This window comes from Monodelphis domestica, chromosome 1, assembly GCF_027887165.1.
Source record: "Monodelphis domestica isolate mMonDom1 chromosome 1, mMonDom1.pri, whole genome shotgun sequence".
Classification (NCBI taxonomy): Eukaryota; Metazoa; Chordata; class Mammalia; order Didelphimorphia; family Didelphidae; genus Monodelphis; species Monodelphis domestica.
Window position 1 is genome coordinate 393,970,626 of NC_077227.1, and position 22,187 is coordinate 393,992,812.

The 22,187-nt window shown below is 45.3% G+C and overlaps 3 protein-coding genes across 8 annotated transcripts in view; 2 read left to right on the plus strand and 1 right to left on the minus strand.

Moving 5' to 3' along the window:
* Positions 1–22,187, minus strand: part of NECAB3 (N-terminal EF-hand calcium binding protein 3) — a 35,583-nt gene that overhangs the window by 6,786 nt on the left and 6,610 nt on the right. For 4 of the 5 annotated variants that reach the window (XM_007474206.3, XM_056811759.1, XM_056811761.1 and 1 more), the window contains exons 5-9: positions 21,890–21,915; positions 20,895–20,992; positions 1,070–1,206; positions 505–632; positions 147–226 (exon numbers count right to left, since the gene is read on the minus strand). In XM_007474206.3, coding sequence (XP_007474268.1) covers positions 147–226; positions 505–632; positions 1,070–1,206; positions 20,895–20,992; positions 21,890–21,915 — 469 coding nt within the window. Of the gene's footprint in view, positions 1–146; positions 227–504; positions 633–1,069; positions 1,207–20,894; positions 20,993–21,889; positions 21,976–22,187 lie in introns of all 5 variants that reach the window. The other variant, XM_056811758.1, reaches the window with a different exon arrangement.
* On the plus strand, positions 11,502–12,568 carry C1H20orf144 (chromosome 1 C20orf144 homolog). The gene is made up of 2 exons (XM_007474205.3): positions 11,502–11,757; positions 12,144–12,568. The coding sequence occupies exons 1-2, from the start codon at positions 11,632–11,634 to the stop codon at positions 12,525–12,527; spliced, it is 510 nt and encodes a 169-aa protein (XP_007474267.1). The 5' UTR covers positions 11,502–11,631; the 3' UTR covers positions 12,528–12,568.
* Positions 14,879–19,334, plus strand: ACTL10 (actin like 10). 2 transcript variants are annotated; one of them, XM_007474203.3, is made up of 2 exons: positions 14,879–14,983; positions 18,027–19,334. In XM_007474203.3, exon 2 carries the CDS (start codon positions 18,160–18,162, stop codon positions 19,309–19,311), a length of 1,152 nt encoding a protein of 383 aa, XP_007474265.1. In that variant the 5' UTR covers positions 14,879–14,983; positions 18,027–18,159; the 3' UTR covers positions 19,312–19,334. The 2 variants fall into 2 exon arrangements, with proteins under 2 accessions (XP_007474265.1, XP_007474266.1); XM_007474204.2 differs by lacking the exon at positions 14,879–14,983 and adding an exon at positions 16,813–17,114.

Sequence of the window (22,187 nt, forward strand, 5' to 3'; positions counted from 1 at the left end):
CAACTGTCTGGAGCTTCTCTTTGGGACCCCTGCCTGGCCTCAGCATGTGAGCGCATACAGAGATGGGCAAGGAGGCCTTTCACTGAGCAGAGAAGAGCTGGGAAGAGTGGGGCCTGGGGCTGAGCCGGTTCCTATGGGCCAGGTACCTTACACTCCAACTGGTCTATGAGCTGCTGCAATCGATTCACTTGCACCGTCCAGTGACTGTCAGTCTCCACAGATAGCCCTGCATGGGTCAAGGAGATGGGAGAAGGCCTCTGAAGTCCTGGGCCCACATACCTCTCAGGTAATCTTTCCCTACCCCACCTCCTTCCTCCCAGCTCGCCAGCCCCCTCCCCTCCCCCCCAGGCAGGAGAACCTGGGAGAACGCATAGATTTGCAGTCTTTGGCTGAGGACAGGCCCTGATTGAGATACCTTAAGGGAGGGAGAAGAAGGCCTAGCAAAGGAACCACACATCAGTGTGTGCTTGGGAGGCTAGCTAGATAACTAGGAGGCCCACCTACCTGTGTTCAGAATTCCACAAACTGGGATGCTCGGAGACAGGCAGATGCTCCGCATGGCCCTGCGCCCAGACCGCCTGCCAGCCCGAGGCCGGCCTGACTCCTCTGCTTTCTGCATGAGCACATCCATCCTGTAGAGAATAGGCTTGAGACCCGGATATCCAAGTCTACAATTCCTCCCTAACCCTGGAGACTGGCTCATGGACCCAAAAAGGACAACAGCAGCCAAAGGGAGCCCTACATATATAATGTCCTAGCTCCTGGACCCAGAGCTTTCCAGGGACGTCCCTCAGCCTCAGCCTCCTCAGGCCATCTCTGCCTCTCTAATCCTAAGATTCGGAACTGTTGAAGGTCTTCCAAGGCCTTGCATCCAAGGCTGGATCAGCAAATCCAACCACCTCTTTTCAGAGGTAAAGAAACTGAGGCACAAAGAGCTTTGCCCAGAGTCAGACAAGTAGTAAAGCTGGAACTTGAAGCCAGGTCTTTTTCTGCCCTCCTGGCCCCCTCACCCTTTTCCAGCCCTGCCCACCCCCATATCTCTGCCATCAGGTCCTTTTCTCCAACTTACCGGGGGCCGCCCACCTGACCCTCCAGGGTGTCTGAGGCTCCCTCCAGGGAGCCCTGCAGGGCCTGCAGCTGATCCACTGTCTCTCGGAGGAGGAATCGCATGACAAACTGGTCCACTTTGGATGCATGGTCATACTCCTGGGAGGAGGTGTTGAGAGGGAGCATGGCAGTCACCATCCACCCTCCCTCCCCTGAAACAAACCTATTTAACCACACATGAGTATCATGAGTACACATGTACACACACACACACACAGCCTCCCTCCCTCCCTCTCTCTCTCTCTCTCTCTCTCTCTCTCTCTCTCTCTCTCTCGCTAGCCAACAGTACTGTTTCCTGCTTCAGCGCTGAAATAATGTAAATAACTCACATTTCCATGGTATTTTTAAGGTTCCTGTAGCTAAAGAGTAAATACAAGTATTATTATACCCATTTTATAGAGGAGAAAATGGAGGAGGCCCAGAGAGAAGTGAGCCATAGTGGGTAGAGTCAAAGTCCCAGGTTCTTGTAATAGCAGAATGACTGTGAAGAAGACACGACCCCTCTGAACAGGGTTGTTGTGAGGAATGCATTCCATACACTATTCAGTGAAGCATCCTTTACCTAGGAACTACCATTAATACAGGCAATAAAAACCATCTAGTCTAATCATCTCATTTTTCAAAAGAAGAAACTGAGGTCCAAAAGGAGAGGTGGGCTGTTGCTCATGGCAGAATCAGGAACAAATTCCAGGTTCTCTACTTCCAAAGATAGCGCTCATCCTATTTACCCCAGTGAGCTTCAATCTGGGGATTCCTGGGCATCTCTGTGCCTCTAGGAGTAGCTTGTACATCTCAGGCAGGCCTGACTGTCCCCATTAGGTGGGGAGCAAAGGGAAAACAGGGAGGCTGGGGAGGACTCAGGTGTGAGGTGGAACAGAGGGAGAAGCCTGGGTCTCACACAATGGCCCCTGAGCAGAAGGGGCCATTTAAGCCTGTAGGGACTGCCAGACTTCCTCAGGGCCATCCCGCTGAGCCGGGAGACAGAGAAGCAGCAGCACTGGCCCCACAAAAAGGTCAGAGCTGCTGGGAGCAGTAGGAGGCCCCGGAAAGCCCCAGAAATGCAGCAGATGAGAAATTAAATCCTCCCACCCCACCCCCATCTCCAGGGAAGAGAAGCATTGAGGAATGGGAGGAGGGCAGAGGGAGAGGGATGGAAGGGAAGGGAGGCAAGGCTATGTGTGAGAAAATCTGGGGAAAGAGAAGGCAGATGGGGTCTGCCCCTAGAATTCTGGGCTTGATCCCCAGATTTCTCCCTATAAAGCCGGGAGGATATATTCAGGCCCAAGGCACTCCAGGAAAAGGACTTCAGCCTTTATCTCCAGGCCCTAAGCCTTGATGAGCATACCAGCAGCTTCTCCTTTGGCATCCTTGTGCCCTGTTGCCCCTCTTGGGCTTTATATCCTCTCCCTCCATCATCATTGGCCAAGAACCTAACCCTCTCTCCCCTTTCCTGCTTGGAAAGGCTGAACCCAAGCTCCTCTCCTCCTCTCTGGCCACAGTTACAATATACAGATCCATCTCTCCCCATGCAGGTGCCCACTTATACCTGTATACATATACCCAAAATACAGTTAATCTCATCCTGCTTATATTCTCACTTACATAATCTCTCTGCACAGGGGGCAGCTGGGTAGCTCAGTGGATTGAGAGCCAGGCCTAGAGATGGGAGGTCCTGGGTTCAAATTTAGCCTCAGACCTTTCCCCAGCTATATGACCCTGGGCAAGTCACTTAACCCCCATTGCCTAGCCCTTATGGCTCTTCTGCCTGGAAACCAAAACACAGTATTGATTCTAAGATGGAAGGTAAGGATTTAAAAAAAAATTTTAACAACAATCTCTCTGCACACATATGTGCTCAAACACATCAATATCTTCACCCATAATGCTTATATACTTACTATGTACAAACACCCTAGACTCAAGGCCCAATCCTCTTCCTTTATACATTAAACATGCCCCCAAACATATATCTCCTTATACCCACCCTTGCACATGCATCCATATATCCATATCCTGACATTATCATCTTATATCTCATCATCTCTCTTCCTCTTTCCATTGACAAACTCCTGGGGGAAAAAAGTCATTTATATGCATTGCATTGACTTTTCCACTCACTCACTTCTCAATTCTTACAATTTAGCTTTCTGCCCCACTGAAATTGCTTTCTCCAAAATTACCCAACAAATTCTTGATTGCTAAATCCAGCGGTCTTTTTTCAGTCTGCATCCTTCTTGACCTGTCTCATGGCACAAGACTCTTTGGACACATCAACACCTCCCACTTCCAGAAATTTCTCTTGGCTAAGACTTCTTGACACTACTGTCTTTTGGTTCTCTCCTTATCTGTCTGACTTCTCCATCTCTTTTGCTGGCTTATCATCTCCCATTCACTAAGGCGAAATGTCCCCTGGGGCTCTGTCCTGAGTTCTCTTCAGTTGTCGCTAAGTACTCTCAGTGATCTCATCAGCTCCCATGGGTTCAATTATCATCTCTGGCAAGATGACACCCAGCTTTCTATATACAGCTCTAATCTGTCATAAACTCCAATCCTACATCACCAACTACCTATTGCAAATGTTCTCCTAGATGGCAGGTTGGCATCTGAATCTCAACATGTCCAAAATGGAGCTCATTAATTTCTCCCCTAAACCCACTCCTCTCTTCCAAACTTCCCTATTTGTACTGAGGCCATCATCATCCTTCCAGTCCCTGAGATTTGTAACCTCAGAGTCATCCTCAAACTTATCCCTCTCCATCAACTGCCATATCTAACCAATTATTAATTCTGCCTCTACAAACTAACTCAGATCTGTTCCCTTTAGAACTTTACCAATGTAAGAATTTAAAGTTTAGGTTTTATGCTAATATGAGAATTCTATAGTAATGTTGTGGTCACTGATTTAAAGATATCATAATTAAAGTCAAAATGACCTTTAGTAGCTTTATTTACAAAGAGGTAGAAAGAGTGAAAGTGGGAAACTGTAAGAAGAAAGTAGAGAATTATCTAGCCTATCACACTAAGCACTGTTCCAGTGTGGAGTTCAGCATGTCCCTTATCCCCACATGGATTTTCCAATCCTCAGCCAGAAGTCTGGGGGTGTCTTCAGCAAGGTTTCTGTCAATGGAGCCTCCTCCAGGAAACAAAGGTCTCTCTGGAGCCAATCTCTCCAGAAGTCAGGAAAGAAAGGCCAGCTACTTACCCACCCAAGGTGAAGTTCTCCAACACCAAAATCCAAAGAAGATCCGGGAACTGTCCTTCAAGAAGCAATCCAAGAGTCAAAGTTCCAGCTAGAAGCGAAGCCAAAGACCAAAATCCCTTGGACAGGAAGTGCAGAACTTTTTAAAGTCCTTTTTCCACATCACTTCCTGTTCCTTCCTCCACTTTACGGGAATCAACTGCAGTCTTTAAATTTGCCTAGCACTGTCCAGGGGCAGGGCATTGGCCTCTGGAGTTGTCAACCACTTTAGCAAGTGACTTGCTGAACACTCTTACTTAGTGTTAAGTAGAGATGCTTAAGTTTTTGATTAACTTAAAAATTGCTGATTGATAGACAAAGAAAGTTTGATTCACTCTTCATACTACTTCTTGGGTGAACTACTTCAATAGCCTCCTAGATTTCTCTAATTCTAATCTCTCTATCTCCCTTTTCCCCCTGTCTGTCTCATCTCTCTGTCTCTCTCTCTCCCCTCTCTGATCAATCATTTGTACATTTCTCAAAATGATCTTCCTAAAAGCAGACCAGAGAGAGAGAGTAGAGCCAAGATGGTAAAGTAAGAAAAAGTAGAGGCAAATTCCACCCAACATGCCTCCTCCACAAAGATCTAGAAAATGCACTAGCCTGAGTCTTAATTAGGAAATCCAAGAAAAATAATCATAGTGAGTCATATTTCCAACCCAAGTTAACCTAGGGAAATAGACAAGTCCAGAAATACTGGGATAAAATTTAGCCAATAGCATGCTCTACAGAGAATTCCACCAAGTAGGAACAGAAAGATGCCACAGGCTATAACCAGAGAAAGGAAAGGTCTCAGAACCATACAAAAAGGACCCCTTCACCTTGTGAAGGCTATAGAATAAGTGCCATCTGGCAGATTGTGCCATTTTCAGCCCTGTTGGGGACCATAAATCTACAACTGGCTGAGGAGGGGACCTGTGCTTGGAGTGGCATTTCAAGGTGAGGAGTTGTTGCTGACTATATACAATGAGGAACAAATTCAAAAGCAAACAAATGCAAATCAAGACAACTCTAATCACACAACTATCAAATTGGCTAAAATGGCAAATGAGTAAAATGAAAAATTCTGGTGGGGATGTGGAAAAACGTGGACACCAATACACTGTGGGTGGAACTGTGAACTGATCTAGCCATTTTGAAGAGCAATCTGGAATTATGCCCAAAGAGTTATAAAACTGTTTATAATTTATGGCCCAGCAATACCACTATTGGGTTTATTTCCAAAGGTGATCAGGGGAAAAGGAAAAGAACCTATATAGTCTAAAATATTTGTACTTATTATAGCAACAGTCTTTGTGGTGGCAAGCAACTGGGAAATGACTAAACTAATTGTGTCTTTTTATTGTGGTGGAACACTGTGCCATAAGAAATGATGAGCAGGTTAATTTTATTTTTTTAAATCCTTCCACTTTTTGTCTTACTATCAATTCTAAGACAGAAGAGTGGCAAGGGCTAGGCAATTGGGATTAAGTGATTTCCCTAGCATCACACAGCTAGGGAAGTATCTGAGGCCAGATTTGAACCCAGTTTCTCCTGACTTCAAGACTTAGAACTATATCCATTCTGCTACCTAGCTGCCCCTGAGGAGGCTAATTTTTTTTTAAAAAGTGGAAAGACCTGCATGAAACTATGAGGAATGAAATAAGCAGAACCAAGAGAACATTATATACAGCAACAGAAATACTGTTTGAAGAATGGCTTGTGAATGCCCAATACCAGAGAAAGAATGAATAACTAAAAACAAGCAAGACATAGTTTTAGATATACAATTTTTTTTTGTCAAAAGATTCCTTCTTCTCTACCACAGGGAGGGGAGAGATATCTGATAATTTTAATGTAACAAACTAATTATTTTTTAAAGCAAACAATAGCTGTATGGACCTAACTCCACCAACAGAATGGGAATCCAGCCTCCAGCCCAGTATGAACTCTATAGCAGAATAACCAGGGCAGATATCCCATACTAATAGGGAGCCTAAAGTTCTATTCTTCTAAACCTAGTTTTTTGATAGTGACTGAGTCTGGCAACAGTCTAATGAACCTTCCAACCTAAAACAAGCTAATTGGGGTATCACTCAGATTCAAACCCAGGCCACTGAAATGGAAAGCTCAGACCGGGGGTCAATGATAAGACTCTGCCCTGGTTCAGACCACTTTGGGAATACTAAAAGTTTTTAGGTCTATATCCTTGGCTGTCCCGAGAGCACGGAATAACACTCAAATAACAAAAACGACAACAAAGAATGCCACTATAGAGAACTATTAGGGTGACAGGGATACGCTGGGCACAAACTCAGAATCAAAAGAGAATAACTAAAACATCTATAAGCAAAGGGTCAAAGTTTGTGCACAAGCTTGGATCAAGAGATACAAAACCCTACCCAAGAAATTAAAAACTTTTAAAAATTAAAATGGACCAAAATAGTCTAATGACTCCATGAGACAACAAGAAATATTAAAATAAAGTCAGGACTAAAAAATGGAACAAAATATAAAGTACTTCAAAGCAAAACCAACTGACCTGGAATACAGATTGAAAAGTTTAAGAGTAATCAGAATACCTGAAAAACCATGACCAAAAAAAAGAGCTTATAAATTATATTTCAAGAAATCATAAAATTACTCAAATTCTTACAAAGTGAAGGACCTGAATAGAACTTTGGAAAAGTTACATATGACAGACCTTGAGATTTCTGAATAGAAATATCAAAAAATATACATATTTCATAGCTGTGCATGGCACCTTCACAAAAATTGGCCGTGTATTAGGGCACAAAATTAAACACATTTTACAGACCACAATGCAAAAAATACTTTTTTTCAGGTATACTGAAGTTTAAATTAAAAAATTAATAGGAGACTAACTTAATTGCAAGAATAGGTGGCTCAAATAACTAATCACAGAAACAATAAATCATTTCATTAAAGATAATGATAATAATGAGTCAACATGATGTCAAAGTTTGAGGGATATAGTCAAAGGAGTCCTTAGCAGAAATGTTAAACCTCTAAACACTTTCATCAAGAAAAAAAAAGAGGAAATCAATAAATTGGGCACACAACAAAATGAACTAGAAAAGCAACAAATTTAAAACTTCCAAGAAAATACCAAAATTAAAATTCTTTAAATCAAAGAGACTAAACAAAATTGAAAGCAACTAGTAAATTCACCAGTAAAATTAGCAGCTGTTTTTAATCAATAAAATAGATGTCAAAGGAGAAAACTAAAGACCAATACACCCAATGAATATTGATGCAAAATTTTTAAATGAAATATTAATAAGAAATACATCATCATATCATAGAGATAATACACTATGACCACACTTGATTTACAACAGAAATGCTAGGCTGATTTGATACTGGGTAAACTATAAATATAATGCAATAATCATCAAAGTATTTGATACTAAGAAATTAAGGTGATTGAAGCAAAAAGCACTGGTATTTCATATACCCAAAGATCCCAGACAGTACAATTAAAACTCACTATTTAATTTAAAAAATGTTGTTGGGGAAAACAGAAAGCAGTCTGGCAAAAACTACGAGATCAACATCTCACACTATATATTCAAGAAAAGCTACAAATGAGTACATGATTTAGATATAGAGAGTGACATCATAAACAAATTACAGTAGCAAAGAAATTGTCAAATCTCTAGGGTAAGAATTCACGACCAGACAAAATAAAAGTGGGTCATAGAAGATTAAATGGATGATTTTGATTACATAAAATGAAAACCATTTGGACAAACAAAACCAATGCAGCAAAAATTAGAAGAGAATCGGGTAAATGGGGAAAAAATCTCTGTAGCAAATTTCTCTGATAAAATTCTCATTTCTAAGATATTTGGGGAACTTCAAATGCATAAGAAAAAGAGCCAGTCCCCAATTAAGAAGTGGTGAAAGGATAGGAATAGATAGTTTTGTTTTGTTTTTTTAAACCCTTACCTTCTTGACTCCAAGGCAGAAGAGTGGTAAGGGCTAGGCAATGGGGGTCAAGTGACTTGCCCAGGGTCACACAGCTGGGAAATGTCTGAGGCCAGATTTGAACCTAGGACCTCCCATCTCTAGGCCTGGCTCTCAATGCACTGAGCCACCCAGCTGCCCCCTAGATAGTTTTTTAGAGGAAGAAATCTAAGTTAACAACCACATGGCAAAAATGCTCCAATTTGGGGGCAGCTGGGTAGCTCAGTGGATTGAGAGCCAGGCCTAGAGACAGGGAGGTCCTAGGTTCAAATCTGGCCTCAGACATTTCCCAGCTGTGTGACCCTGGGCAAGTCACTTGACCCCCATTGCCTAGCCCTTACCACTCTTCTGCCTTGGAGCCAATACACAGTATTGACTCAAAGACGGAAGGTAAAGGTTTTTTAAAAAATGCTCTAATTCACTATTAGGAAGATGCAAATTAAAATTCTACCTCATACCCATCAAATTGGAAAAACTGACAAAAAAAAAGATAATGATAAGTACATCATGGAATTATAGCAAAAAAAGTTTTTAAATTGTTATCCTTTTGACCCTTTCTTCACTTATGTCTATATCCCCACAAAGAAATCAAAGAAAGAATAATGGGACCTACGCATAAAAAATTTATAGAAGCTCTTTTTGAGGTGACAAAGAATCAGAAACTGAAAGGCTACCCATCAATTGGGGGATAACTGAACAAATTATGGCATATGAATGTGATGGGAATACTACTATGGTATAAGAAAGGATGAAAAGGATGGTTTCATAGTAAATGCTTAATATGTTTGTTGAATTTAATTGAATTTCCTTCTATATATAGGCATATACCTCAAGCATTATAGCCAATCTCCTTACATACATATAAATACATACATACATATATACACAGTTCCATCCATCCTTGCCCACTCATAGACACGTGCCTATTCTAAACACACATCCAGTTATCAGCCCCACACAGGCATATGTTTCACACATACTATATACACTTTACCCCAACACATACCCCTCTCCCTTACCTCTCCTGACCTATATGCATGCTTAGACACATAACCCCAAATAATCATTTTCTCCCCACATAAACATACATGAATTGTATCCATTCATACACAGTTGAACTTTAGCTACACATGCACACATGTATAATCACTTTCTCTATACAAACTTAGGCATGATCACACATTTACACAACCTTGATAAATCCACATCATCAATATCTCCACGTGCCATAAAATATACCAAATATTGCCCCACATACATTCAAGTTAACAGGCATTTTTTAAGTGCCTACTGTGTGGCAGGCATTGGACGAGGGATACAAAGATAGAAAAGGATCAGAGCTTTACAATTAAGAAGTGGTGAAAGGATAGGAATAGATAGTTTTTTAGAGGAAGAAATCTAAGTTATCAACAACCACATGGAAAAAATACTCTAATTCACTATTAGGAAGATGCAAATTAAAAAAATTAAAAGGAACTTCAGAGGCCATCAAGTCCAGCCCTCTCAATTTACAGATGAAGAAACTGAGCCTCAACACCAGTTAAATGACTTGCTTAAAATCATGAAGCTATCAAGGATTGGAGGCAGAATTTAAACTCAGGTCTTCCAGACTCCAAGTCCAATCTCCTATCCACAATGCCAAGTAGGTTATAGTCCTTGTCTTCAAAGAACTTGTGTTCTACTAGGCCAAGCCAGGTGCCTCTATCTCAATGTCTCCATATACACTTCCACTCTCTCTCTAAACAAACACTGAATCTCTACATTAAACACAAAACTATCAACATCTCTTGCTTCCAGGAACATGCAACTCTACCCTCCTATGCACATATGCAAAATACCCAGTTCAGGTCCTTGCACATAGTAGATGCTCAATTGATATCTAGGTGAATATAATGGAAAATTATTGTACAAAAAGATATGTGAATTGGAAGAATTCAGAGAAAAATGGAAAGAGTCTTATGAACTGATGCAGAACAAACATGATCAGAACCAAGAAAACAACATATAGAACTACAAAAAATATAAATGAAAAGATCACTAGAAACTCCAAGTGATAGAAAAACCAATGAAAGCTCTGAGAATGGGCTGTTGACTCACATATTTAGAAGCTGAAAGGAACCTTAGAGGTTATATAATAAAAGCTTATTCCTCATGGCAGAAAAGTGACTTTTAGGATAGAATATTGTCAGACTTGGTCCCTGAATAGATATTAATTTCAGCATAATTGTCTTTGTCACTAGGGAAAGTATAGCCTTCATTCCTCTCCATGCTCTACTTCTAACTCTCTAGTCTTTCTCCCATTCCACAGAACTTCCTTATTCTAGAAATACACTCCATCCCTTTGGATCTTCCTTCCAGTTTGGCTGGTTCTTCCCAGAACCTTCATTTTCAGGAGAAAGCTAGGCCAGTGATGACTTCATTCTCTTGAGGTTTAAATCCTGAGTCTCCAGACCTTCTCTACCAGGCCCCTTTTTCTCTTACCTTTTCCTGCCACTCCTCCTTTGTTTTTCCTTTTCCTCTTCTGGGTTATTTTTTCCTTACTAGAAAGCAAGTCCCTTGAAGTCAGGGACTCTCTTTCTGTTTGTGTTTGTATTCCAAGAGCTTGGCCCAGTGCCTGATACATCATTTTTTAGTTGTTTGTTTTCAATCATGTTCAACTCTTCTTTGACCCCTTTGGGGGTTTTCTTGGCAATGACAGTGAAGTAGTATGGCATTTCCTTCCCCAGATCATTTTACAGATGCAAAGTGAAGCAAGTAGGGTTGTCCATGATCATACAACAGAGCTTGCAGGTCTGAGGTCAAATCTGAACTCAGCTCTTCCTAACTCCAGGCCTGACGCTCTTTTCCACTGCACCAGCTATCTTCCCTGACACATTGTTAGCACTTAATAAAAACTGGTTGGCTTGACTTAAGAGCCTGGAAAATACATTTTAAAAAATACTAAGAGCCAGAAGGAAGCTTAGAGCTTGCCTAACCTCACGCTATCATTTCACAGAGAGGGAAATGGAGACCTGAAGAAAGAAAGGGATCTATCAGAGATTATATAAGTCAGTAGTATAGCAAGGGAAAGAGTGTGGGCCTTTCTGAGTCTCCATTCAAAGTAAAGGAAGAAAGAATCTTCATGGAGGAAAAGACAGGAGGGAAGAGAATTCCAGACAGTCCTGATGAGGTCGTGCCTAATGAGGTCACAATATCCCCTACCTGGGTTGTTAGAGGGTGAAGACAGAGGATAGCCCAGAGGGCAAGGCAAGGCTTAGGATGGGTCCTGGACCATAACGTGAGCATATACGGAGCCAAAGCCACGGCTGCTACCCACAATGGGTAACTACAACTCGAGAAAGAAAAGCAAGGCTCCTAAGCAAGGACGGAAGGAGAAACCTCCAGATATGGAGAAGGCCAAGAAGAAGAAGCCCTTCTTTGGCCACTTGAAGAGAAAATCAAGTGTGAGTGTCCAGGAGAGACCTGGCCCACTGATCCACTGGGGGAGGCTAGAGGATGCCCTTAGTTCCTGGATCCTTCCCAGGCCTGGCCTAAAGATGAAAATTATATGTTCTGAGCCCTTACCCCATACTTAGGGAGGGGCACAATTTGGCCCACAGTCTGCCCCCTTGGATTGGTCCCTTCATCTCCCATCCCAGGTTTGGTAAATTTCTCTCTACCCAGGGATAGAGGTGAAAAGTCTTTAAGAATTCACCAGAAACCAGCCACATTAAGTCTTAGGTCCTGGTGGGTTCCAACTCTTGTTTTTTTCCCTCTACACAATAGAAAAGGGACCCAGCCTCTAATGGAGGCAAGAAGTCTCACCAGTTTTCCTCTTCCTTTTCCATAGCCCAAGATTGTGCTGCTCCTGCCCTTGGACAAGAGGAACCAACTGGCAGAGACCAGCATACCCCCTGGACTCTGGGCAGGGAGGCCAGAGGATGAGGCTGGGGCAACAGCAACACTAGCAGCCTCCTCACTGAGAGGAGCAGGTGATGGGACTGATCACCGGGAGGACTCTCAGACTCATGAGATGAAGAAGATTTTGGTCTTCTTGCTACTACTGGATGCCCACCTACAAGAGGAGTGGTGGGGAATGGATGGTGGTACCAAGGGTGCCCAGACCTGGCAGGACCTTCACACCCATCTGTTGTCTGAGAATGAGACTGAGGGCGAGGCTGAGGCCCAGCCACATCCACAAAGGCACTGGCACCGGACTCGTCACCAGTGCTGAGCCTCAGCAGGACAGGCAGGACAATAAAACCATGGAGCATTCAGGTGGCTGGCCAAGGCTGGTGTGTCCAGGTCCGCCGCCCCACCCCCAGTGTGGAGTCCAAAGCATGGAAATAGGAGGGGGAAGGGGGTAAAGGGTGATGGCCACTTATTACTCTTCCCCCAGAGTTAAGTCAAGGAAAAGGGGGGGGAGGGGCTGAGAGAGCCTGAAAATCATTGGATCCTGGATACAGAGCCAGAAGGCCCTTAAATGGAACCCAGTCCAACCCCTTCATTTTACAGAGGAAGAAACAGGCCCAGAAAGGTCATGACTTGCCTAAGATTATACTGGCAGTAAAGAGGTAGCTAAGATTCATTCCCAGGTTTCCCAATTCTAAATCTGGCACACTGCTTCCTCTCTGGTACAAGTGCCTTAGAGACTATCTAATCTAATCCTTTCATTTTACAAGTGAGAAAACTGAGGCCCAGAGAGGAGAAAAGACTTCCATTAACTAGGAGTTAGTCATGGCAAAACTGGGATGAGAATCCAGGCCTCCTGACTGCTGAGGCTCCTTCTTAGTGCTCTAGTCTGGAGAACTGCTGAAGAATTGGGCAATTCGGATCTCTGACCCCCCATGAATAAGGCACAGTGGAAGGAGGCAACTGAACTAGCCCAAATGGACACAGCATCTACTACATCCTCTGGGATGGCTTCCTCCCTCAGGAATCTCAGCTACTTCCATAGTTTCAACTGTCCTGCTTCACAGATAATTCCCCAATCTATCTCTCCACACATATGTACATATATAAATATATACATCCGATAGCCTTGATATTTCTTCCAAACTCCAAGTCTACAACTCCAACCCCCTGCAGGCCATCTCTACTAATAGCCTCATATATCTCAGACTAAATATGTACAAGACCAAAATCTTTATTTTGTTCCCTAAAAAACTTGCAGCTGCTCTTGATTCCTTTATTTCGGTCAATGATACCAGCATTCTCCCAGTCACCCAGACCGGAACCCTTATCTTTAGTTCTTCTCTATCCAGTCAATTAGTGCAGCTAGGTGGCCCAGTAGATAAGAGTGTTGAGCTTGGGGTCAGTAAGACTTAAATTCAGCCTCAGACACTCAGGAGCTGTATGACCCTAGGCATGTCACTTCCCCCTGTTTGCCTCAGTTTCTTCCCCTGTAAAATGAGCTGGAGAAGGAAATAATAAACCACTCCAGTGTCTTTGCCAAGAAAACCCCAAATGGCATCATGAGGACTTGGACACAAACAACTGATAACCAGTTAATCACGAGGTCCTGCCAGTTCCACATTGACTATCTTTACCTCTCAGTTCTCTCTTTTCCCACTGTCACCACCTACTTTGGTCCCTCTTTTCTGGTTTAAACTACTGAAACAGCCTCCCTCCCAGACTTCTTGCCTTGGTCTATTCTCTCCAATGAATCCTTTACATACTGCCAAAATAACCTCCCTAATATCCGAATCTGATCATTTTACTCCCCTATTCAAAAGCTTTCATTTGGGGCAGTTCGGTTACACAGTGGATACAGCACCAGGCTTGAAGTCAGTTGACCCTGAATTCAATTATGGGCTCAGACACTTCCTAGCTGTGTCACCCTGGGCATGCAAATCACTTAACCCTTAACTAGCCCTTGCCACTCTTCTGCCTTGGAACCAATAGTTGTGTCAATTCTAAGACAGAAGGTAAGGGTGGGGTTTTTTTTAAGCCTTCCTTGGCTCTTATTACCTATAAAAAGAAATGCAAATCCTTAAACTGATGTTTGAGGCCCTCTCCACAATGTGACTCCATCCTAATTTTCCAATCCTGTCTTTTCGCTCCTGAGGCTTATGCGTTAGCCAACTGGTCTCCTCGCTATCTCCCCAAACAAGGCTTTTACTTTCTCAAACATCTACCTTTGCTTCTTATACCATTCTTCTACCTGGAAGGTCTTCTCTGGCCCTATTTGCTTAAATCCCATCAGTCTTTCAAGGCTCATTTAAAATCTCATTTCAATTAAACTTTCCCTGACCACTGCAGTCCAAAGTCCTCTGAAAGATGCCATAGATCTTATTATTGTTCCTGTCACTGGGCATGGCTCTTCAGGCATTATTTCACATTTCCCTCCTATCTCCACTTCTGGAATTCACCTGGGTCTCACCAATGAAAACATCATTAGAACCAAAAGAGGCAGCAGTTGAAGGGTCTACCTTTCCAGCAAGCACCTAAAAGAGTCACACTCTTTCTGTGTAGACAGGGAGAGAGGGCCAGAGGGGGAGGGATGAGCAGAATATGAGAATGAGGAGTTGCAGGGGACAGCATTCTAGAGATGGTGGAGAGGGCTTGATTCTGATAGGCATAGCCCAGTCCTTGAGGTCATAATCCCTACAGCAGTAGCTAGTTGCTCCCTCAGATCACTTCTGACTGAGGCATCTCACTTCGACGGATCCTTGACTGGGACGGAAAAAGGTAAGAAAAAGGGGAGAAACAAAGGAAGGCTATAAGAATCCTAACCCTTGGACAGATTCCAGTTCTGACAATAGAAGTACAAGCAGGAGGGCAGCTCGGTGGTACAGTGGATAGAGTACCCAGTCTGGAGTTAGGAAGACTCACTTTCCTAAATTCAAATATGGCCCCAGATACTTACTAGCTGGGTGACCCTAGGCAAGCTCTTTAACTCTGTTTGCTTCCATTTCCTCACATATAAAATGAGCTGGAGAAGGGAAAGGCAAACCATTACAATATCTCTGCTCCCTCCCCCCCAAAAAAACCCAAATGGGGTCATGAAGAGTTGGACACAACTGAAATGACTGAATAACAGAAGACAAGGAGGGCAGTCAAGTGACTCAGCAGAGTCAGGCCAAGAGACAGGAGGCTCTGGGTTCAAATATGACTTAGACACTTCCTAGCCATGTGACCCTGAGCAAGTCACTTAACCCCCGTTTTCTAGCCTTTACTACTCTTTTGCCTTGGAACTAATACTTAGTATCAATTTTAAATGAAAGTAAGGGTTTAAAAAAAAAGACAAGGAAAGGCAGTAGGAGCTGCTTGGGCCGTGGGGACCAAATAAACAAAATATAATTCAGGGCGGGGCACAGGTTCCTTGGTTGGGTCACAGAAGAGAGTATAACTGATGACATCAGCCCCTAGTTATTGCCTCCCTTGCAGGTAAAGACTTTTGTTACCTCAGCACTGTCCTCTGAGCTCTGCTGCTTTCTGCCTAGAAGATTCTGACCACCTTTGTCTCTGTCCAGTCTTTGACTGGCCCTCTGGTCCAACTTCTTCAATATAATTTCAGCCCCTCATCACTGAACTGGAATTGTTCCCTCCTAGCTCACCAGTGACATTTCCTAACCACCAGAGTATAGGCTCATGGATTTAGACATAGTAGGGAACTAGTCCAGCCCCATCATTTTACAGATAAGAAAATTGAAGTCCATTGAGGTTAAATGATTTAGCTGAAGTCATCTGAGTGGTATCAGAGGTGGGATTAGACTCCAGAACTTCTGGCTTCTCTCTTATCTTCCCTAAACTTTCTGCAGCTCTTTTGATATCAACTACTCACCCCTTGAATATGCTCTCCTTCCTTGGTTTTGGCAGATAGCACAGTCTTCTGGTTCTCCTCTTTGACTAACTTCCTTCTCAGTCTTCCTTGATGATTGTTATTCTCCTAAATTAACCTTGCTTATGGAGTTAAATACCTGTGTTTCCCAAGAATTGATCCATAGTTTTCACAGCATAGAAACACAAGGGACTTTAGCAGTCATCTGATCTGACCCCATCCTTTTACAGATTAGGAAACAGAGGACTAAAAAGAGAAAAGCAGCTTGTCCAGGATCATAGAGGCACCTGCAGCCTAGCACAGAGTTCAAGTTCAGACTGTCTTCAATGCTCCTTCCTCTGCCTCATCCAACAAGCCTCTTCTCTATCTTCTCCATTGTCAATTTCACGAATCCAAAAAACACACAAGCATTTTTGAGTGCTTTGGTTGTAGCGGGCACTCTGCTAGGAGCTGGGGACACAAGGAAAGGACTTGTGGACAAAAGGAAAGACAAAAAAGAAAACACTTCATACCCTCAGGAAGATTTCATTCCGTGCAAGAAGGTTCCTTCATTTATATTTTCAGCACTGATCTTTTTTTCCCCTAAACTCCAAGTCTGCAACTTTGTGTTCTAGTTGTTTATACATTCAGTGGTGTCCGATTCTTTGTGGCCCTGTGGATCATGGCATGCCAGAAGTGTCTACAGGGTTTTCTTGGCAAAGATCCTGAAGTGGCTTGCTATTTTCTTCTCCAGTGGATTGAAGCAAACAGAAGTTCACACAGCTATTAAAGGTCTGACGTCAGATTTGAATTCAGATCTTGACTCCAGACCCAGTGCTCTATCCACTGAGCCATCTAGCTGCCTCCTCCAGAATAAACTCAACTAGATGTCCAGCCCACCTCTCAAACTCAACATTTCCCAAACTGTCTCCCTTCAACCAGTCCTCCATCTGACATCACTATTTCTGTTTGTGGCACCATCATCCACCTGCTCCCCAGTGACTGAAAAACTTGAGCTATGACCTTTAACCCTTCCCTCTCCCTTACCACCTATGTCAGGTCAGTCCAGTCCACCCAACCCTGTGGACTCCCATTTCTGTGGCATCTCTTAAATCTGTTCTCTCCTCTGTAGTCCTATTGCTATCACCCTGATATGAATTTCCACTAATACTTACCTGGACTATTATGATAGACTCTGTGCGAGCCTCCCTTCCATTCTGCTCTCTCCTCCTAGACCATTACCCATGACACAGATTTGATATCTTTAGTGCCAACTCTTGCTCTTTGGCAATCAGAGCCCACCACCCTACCTTCCCAGCCTTAAGTCTCATCGTTCCCCTCTGTGCCCTCTATATTCCAAGCTGGCCCACTGGACTAGCCCTTCTCTCTCTACTTCCCTTACCCTGCCACGGGCCCTGGGATTGGCATGACTTCTCTTTTCTTTATCTGATGGATCTCTGACATCCTTTAAAGCCCCACTCATACAACAGCCTTCTGCATGCAGCCTTCCTCATCCCTGCCCCCCTTCTCAGGCACTTGCCATGTAATACCGCATATGCCAATGCGTACCCTTGGAGGTGCCTGATCCTCATTCTAGCCTTCCGGGGTGCTAGGACCCTGCCCTAACTAAGCTGTGTCCCCTAGTTCCTAGTAGAGTACCCTGCAAATAGCTACTGTTGTTCAGTCATCTCGGTCATGTCCTACTCTTTGTGACCCCATCTGGGATTTTCTTGTCAAAGATCCTGGAGTGGTTGACCATTTCTTTCTCCAGCCCATTTTAAATGGGAGGAAACTGAGGCAAACAGGGTTAAGTGACTTATCCTGGTTCATACTAGTATGAACTAAGAAGTGTCTGAGGCCATATTTGAACTCAGATCTTCCCAGGCCCGGTGCTCTATCCACTATGTCCCCTAGCTGCCTCCTGCACGTAGCAGTAGACACTTCATAAATACTGTAATTGTAACTCTACAGGAACCACGTGTGGAAGGGCCAGAGCCTCTTATAGAAGGGGTAGAATCTCAAAGAGTGGCCATTCCAGACGGGAGAGGGACAGGCTTTTCATCAGTGTTGATTCCAGTGCAGGGCTGGCCCTGGGCCTACAGCCATGGGCCGGATAGCTGTGGTCATCGACAATGGCAGTGGCTTCACCAAGGTGGGCTTTGCTGGGGAAGAAAAGCCTCGATTTATACTGAAGACTGCCAGTTGCTTGCCCAATTGTACCAGTGCCATGCGAGGCATGCCTTGCCACCTGGACGCCTTGGGCATGGCCCCGAGCCAAAGTCGCCCCTTGAAACACGGGATGGTAGTGGACTGGGAAGCCATGGAGAGCTTATGGAGCCACCTCTTTGCTTGTGGCCTGAAGACCAGCCCTAAAAACTGGCCTGTCCTTATGAGTGACTCACCCACCAGTCCACCCAGTAGTAGGGAGAAGATAGCCGAGCTGATGTTCGAGAGATTCTCGGTGCCAGCTTTTCACGTAGCCAGTACAGGCCTGCTGGCCCTGTGCTCCGGGGGGAGCCTCAGCGGGTTAGCGGTAGAGGCCGGGGCAGGCGTGTGCCACACCACACCCATCTACGCCGGCCACACCTGGCACAAGGCCACGTTCCGGCTCGATATGGCGGGGGCCGCCCTGTCTAAGTACCTTCACGGACTGCTGCTGGAGGCCTGTCCTGACCCGAGGTTACAAGCCCTCCCCCGGCGCGCCATCACCAAGCTGAAGAAACAATTCTGCTATGTCTCTTTAGATTACGAGGCCGCGCTACAGCGTTCCCCCACACCCCAACACCCATCCACTAGCTTCCACACAGCCAATGACTGCCTCGTGACCCTGACCAATGAGCTCTTCCGCTGCCCCGAACCTTTGTTCCAGCCGAGCCTCCTGGGCCACAGCTCTCCAGGCCTGCCCAGCCTGGCATTCCAGGCGCTGCAGGCGGTGCCCGAAACCATTCGGCCCAAGCTAGCAGCCAACGTGGTGGTGGCGGGGGGCTCCACGCTCTTCCCTGGCTTCCCTCAGAGGCTGGGCCTGGAGCTGGAGGCCCTGTGCCTGAAGCAGCAGCAGCAACAGCAGCAACAGAGGCCCGCAGCGACCTCGGGGACGGTGTTGCATCCGCAGCTGGTGGCCAAGCCTGAGCGGGGCCTGGCAGCCTGGGTGGGAGGCTCGATGGCTGGCTCGCTCCGCCCCTTCCATCGCCTCTGGGTATCACGCGCCATGTATGAGGAACGAGGTGCGGGCTGTGTGCATGAAGTATTTGATTGAATAAAAGGGGGTGTTCAAAGGGACCTAGCTGAACCTGAGGCTTGGAATGTCGCCACAGACACTCGGGAGGCCCACAGAGGACCCTGGAAATGGAGCCCGCTCTGACAAGAAGGGCAGATAGATGCCTAAAGGCCCAACTTCAAATCCCTGGCAGGTAATTCCTTGACCTAGATGGTGATCACAGAGCTATCTGGGCAGGGCCTTAGCACCTGGGCTCTCTGGAGATTCCGGGGGGAAGCGGCATCTGGGTGGTGCCGAGGATGCGTGATAGCTGGGAGTTCAGCTCTTGTGAGTGACCACAACTGTGGTCTGAGTGGGCTGAGACATGTAAAAAGTGTAAATAAGTGTGCTTGAGTGTGAACAGTGTTCACAAGTAGAAGCAAAGTTAGTCAAACTGAGCCGTGTAATGAACACCAACCAGGGAAGCACTGATCTCCTGATGGGGTTGGATTTTTTTTTTTTAATTGGGTTGCCTTTAAGTGAAACTCCAAGAAAATGGATTGAGGTAGGTCAGGAAGAAGGGAATCTGACCAGATCCAGCTCCCATAGGCTTCCTTCTTCCTCTTCTCCCTGCTCAGAGAATCCCTGTACTGTCTCACCTGCCCAAGCCAGATGCTTCCCTCCTCTCCCCCTCACTCCCAGCCTCTCCTCTTCTTGCCTTCCTCAGCTTCCCCAGGCACACACAGGGGCTGTGGTGTATTCTAGGGGTTCTTTTCTGCAAGATCATGGAAGGAAAACCATAGGTTTAGAGCTGGAAGGGACCTTAACAGTCATCTGCATAAATCCCTCATTTTAAAGATGAGTAAAATGAGGCTCAGACAGGTAAAGTAATTTGCCCAGGGTCACCCAGATAGTAAGGGCAATCAATATTGGAACTTGGGTCCTTTGAGTCAAGATCTATTGGGTTTTTTTTTCCCACAATGCAAATCTGCCAGCTGGTAGAATAAGGCAAACTTCAAAGCCAGCATTGTTGGGTTCAGAGTGACCCCCGGAGCCTCCCCAGCTACATATATCAATATTTATTTGCAGGCTCAGACCCCACCATTGTGTCCCCTGGAAGCTGGCCCTGCCCCAGTTAGCTTCCAACTCTGGGCTCATTCCACAGAACTTCCCACCAACTTCTAGGGAGCTTCCTGCCTATCTGCCTAGTCATATATTTGCCTTGGCAAGCCTGTGTTCACATGGACTAAGTCCTTGTTCCTGTCCCCAAGCAGGGAAACTCCTCCAGGTTGCAATTCCCCATGTCTACCACAGTGATGGTCATACTTACACATGGTAGCAGCACATTCATACTCATACACCCCTACTAACACTCAATCATACCCACATACAGTTTCCACTGGCAGGAAAGAGAGTGGAAAGGGGTGAGGGAAGAACAGAATGCATGAGTGCCTGCACATATGTTTGCATGGATTTGTCATCTAGCTGTGTGCATCTAAGAACAGATAATGTGTTGGCACAGATGACCCTCTGTGCTGGTGCTGGCTGATGCTTCCAACAGCAACACTACCCCTGCCCAGCCAGCCATAGAAACATAGAGAGCAGAGCACCCAAGAGGTCTGTAAACCTAAGCTCCCACTCACCAGCTTGGTGGCATCCATGGCAGCAAGCACTGCGCTGTTCAGGGCCTCCAGGGCAGCCAGAACGGGTCTGTAGGCACCCAGGTGCTCTGAGAAATAGTCTAGGGTTGGGTGGAGAGAAATATAGGAAAAGATAACTGAGAACACTCACTATGGTATGTCTGCCCACCTCGGGGCCCAAACACCTAGGTCTGCCAGGTCCCTCCTGTCCAGGTAGGTCCTCTACCTGTCTCACCTTCCCAAAATCCCCATCTGTCTGGTCACTGATGTGATCTCTGAGGCTGGCAACAAGGAGACCAAAGGGGAGGCTATGGAGAAGCCCCAGGAAGGGATGAGGGAGGATAAGGGAAGAAGTCCCAGCCTTCCCAGGTCAAAAACAGCCCTTGGAAGCACAAAATACAGGAAGCTGGGGGAAGGACAGAATGGAAGGGATGGGAAAGGGAGGTCTGGGACCACCTCTCTTCCAGGTTATACTTAGGATTCAGGACCCACCAATGTCCTGGCAAGCTCTACCCAGGGGTGGAGAAAGGGAAGGACCTCCCCTTCTGAATCCAGAGACTCAGAACCAGAGAGGCCTGGGAACCTGGCTTGTGGATTACCTTTATACACCTGACCCAGCTAATATTCTCCTCCCCACCCCTCCCCACCCCCAAGGGGTAAGATCAAAGGCAAGACCTGAACAAACAGCTCTCTTTCATCTCTTAATAGTATCACATCCCAAAGAGCTACCAGTAACCCTCTCCCCCTGAAATGTCTCCCAATCCCCATCAGGTTACAAGTCCTATCCCCCTCAACTTAGAGGTCCCCAAATCCCTAGAGCAGAGATATTTTTTAGAACCCAGACTTTAAGACCACTGGCTTTGGACTACTAGAGTGACAGGTCAGTCCTTATGTACCACCCCCCCAAATAGGCACAGAATATATACTTGAATTCATACAAATACAGAAATATCCATCAGGGCAGAGCCAGACCCATCAGAGATCTGGCACCAACTTACCGCAAAGCTTCTCAGTTTCCAGATTGCTGCAGGGAAAAGAGAAATCAGGGCTTGTTAGACAGTGTTTGACATCCAAGCAGTGGCTGCTGTAAAAATAGCATAGGAGAACCTGCTGATTAGGGGGTTTTGCAGCTCTAAAGCCCCTAACAAGGACCCTCCTCCAGTGCCTTTCCAAGGACTAGAGGGAAGTTTCAATCTGCAGTCTTTGTCCCTGGCCCCCCCACCCCAGTACCTCAAAGGAATGAAAGGTCAGGCCCCACTGGAAATGGAGTCCAGAGACTCTAGATGGAATTGAGAA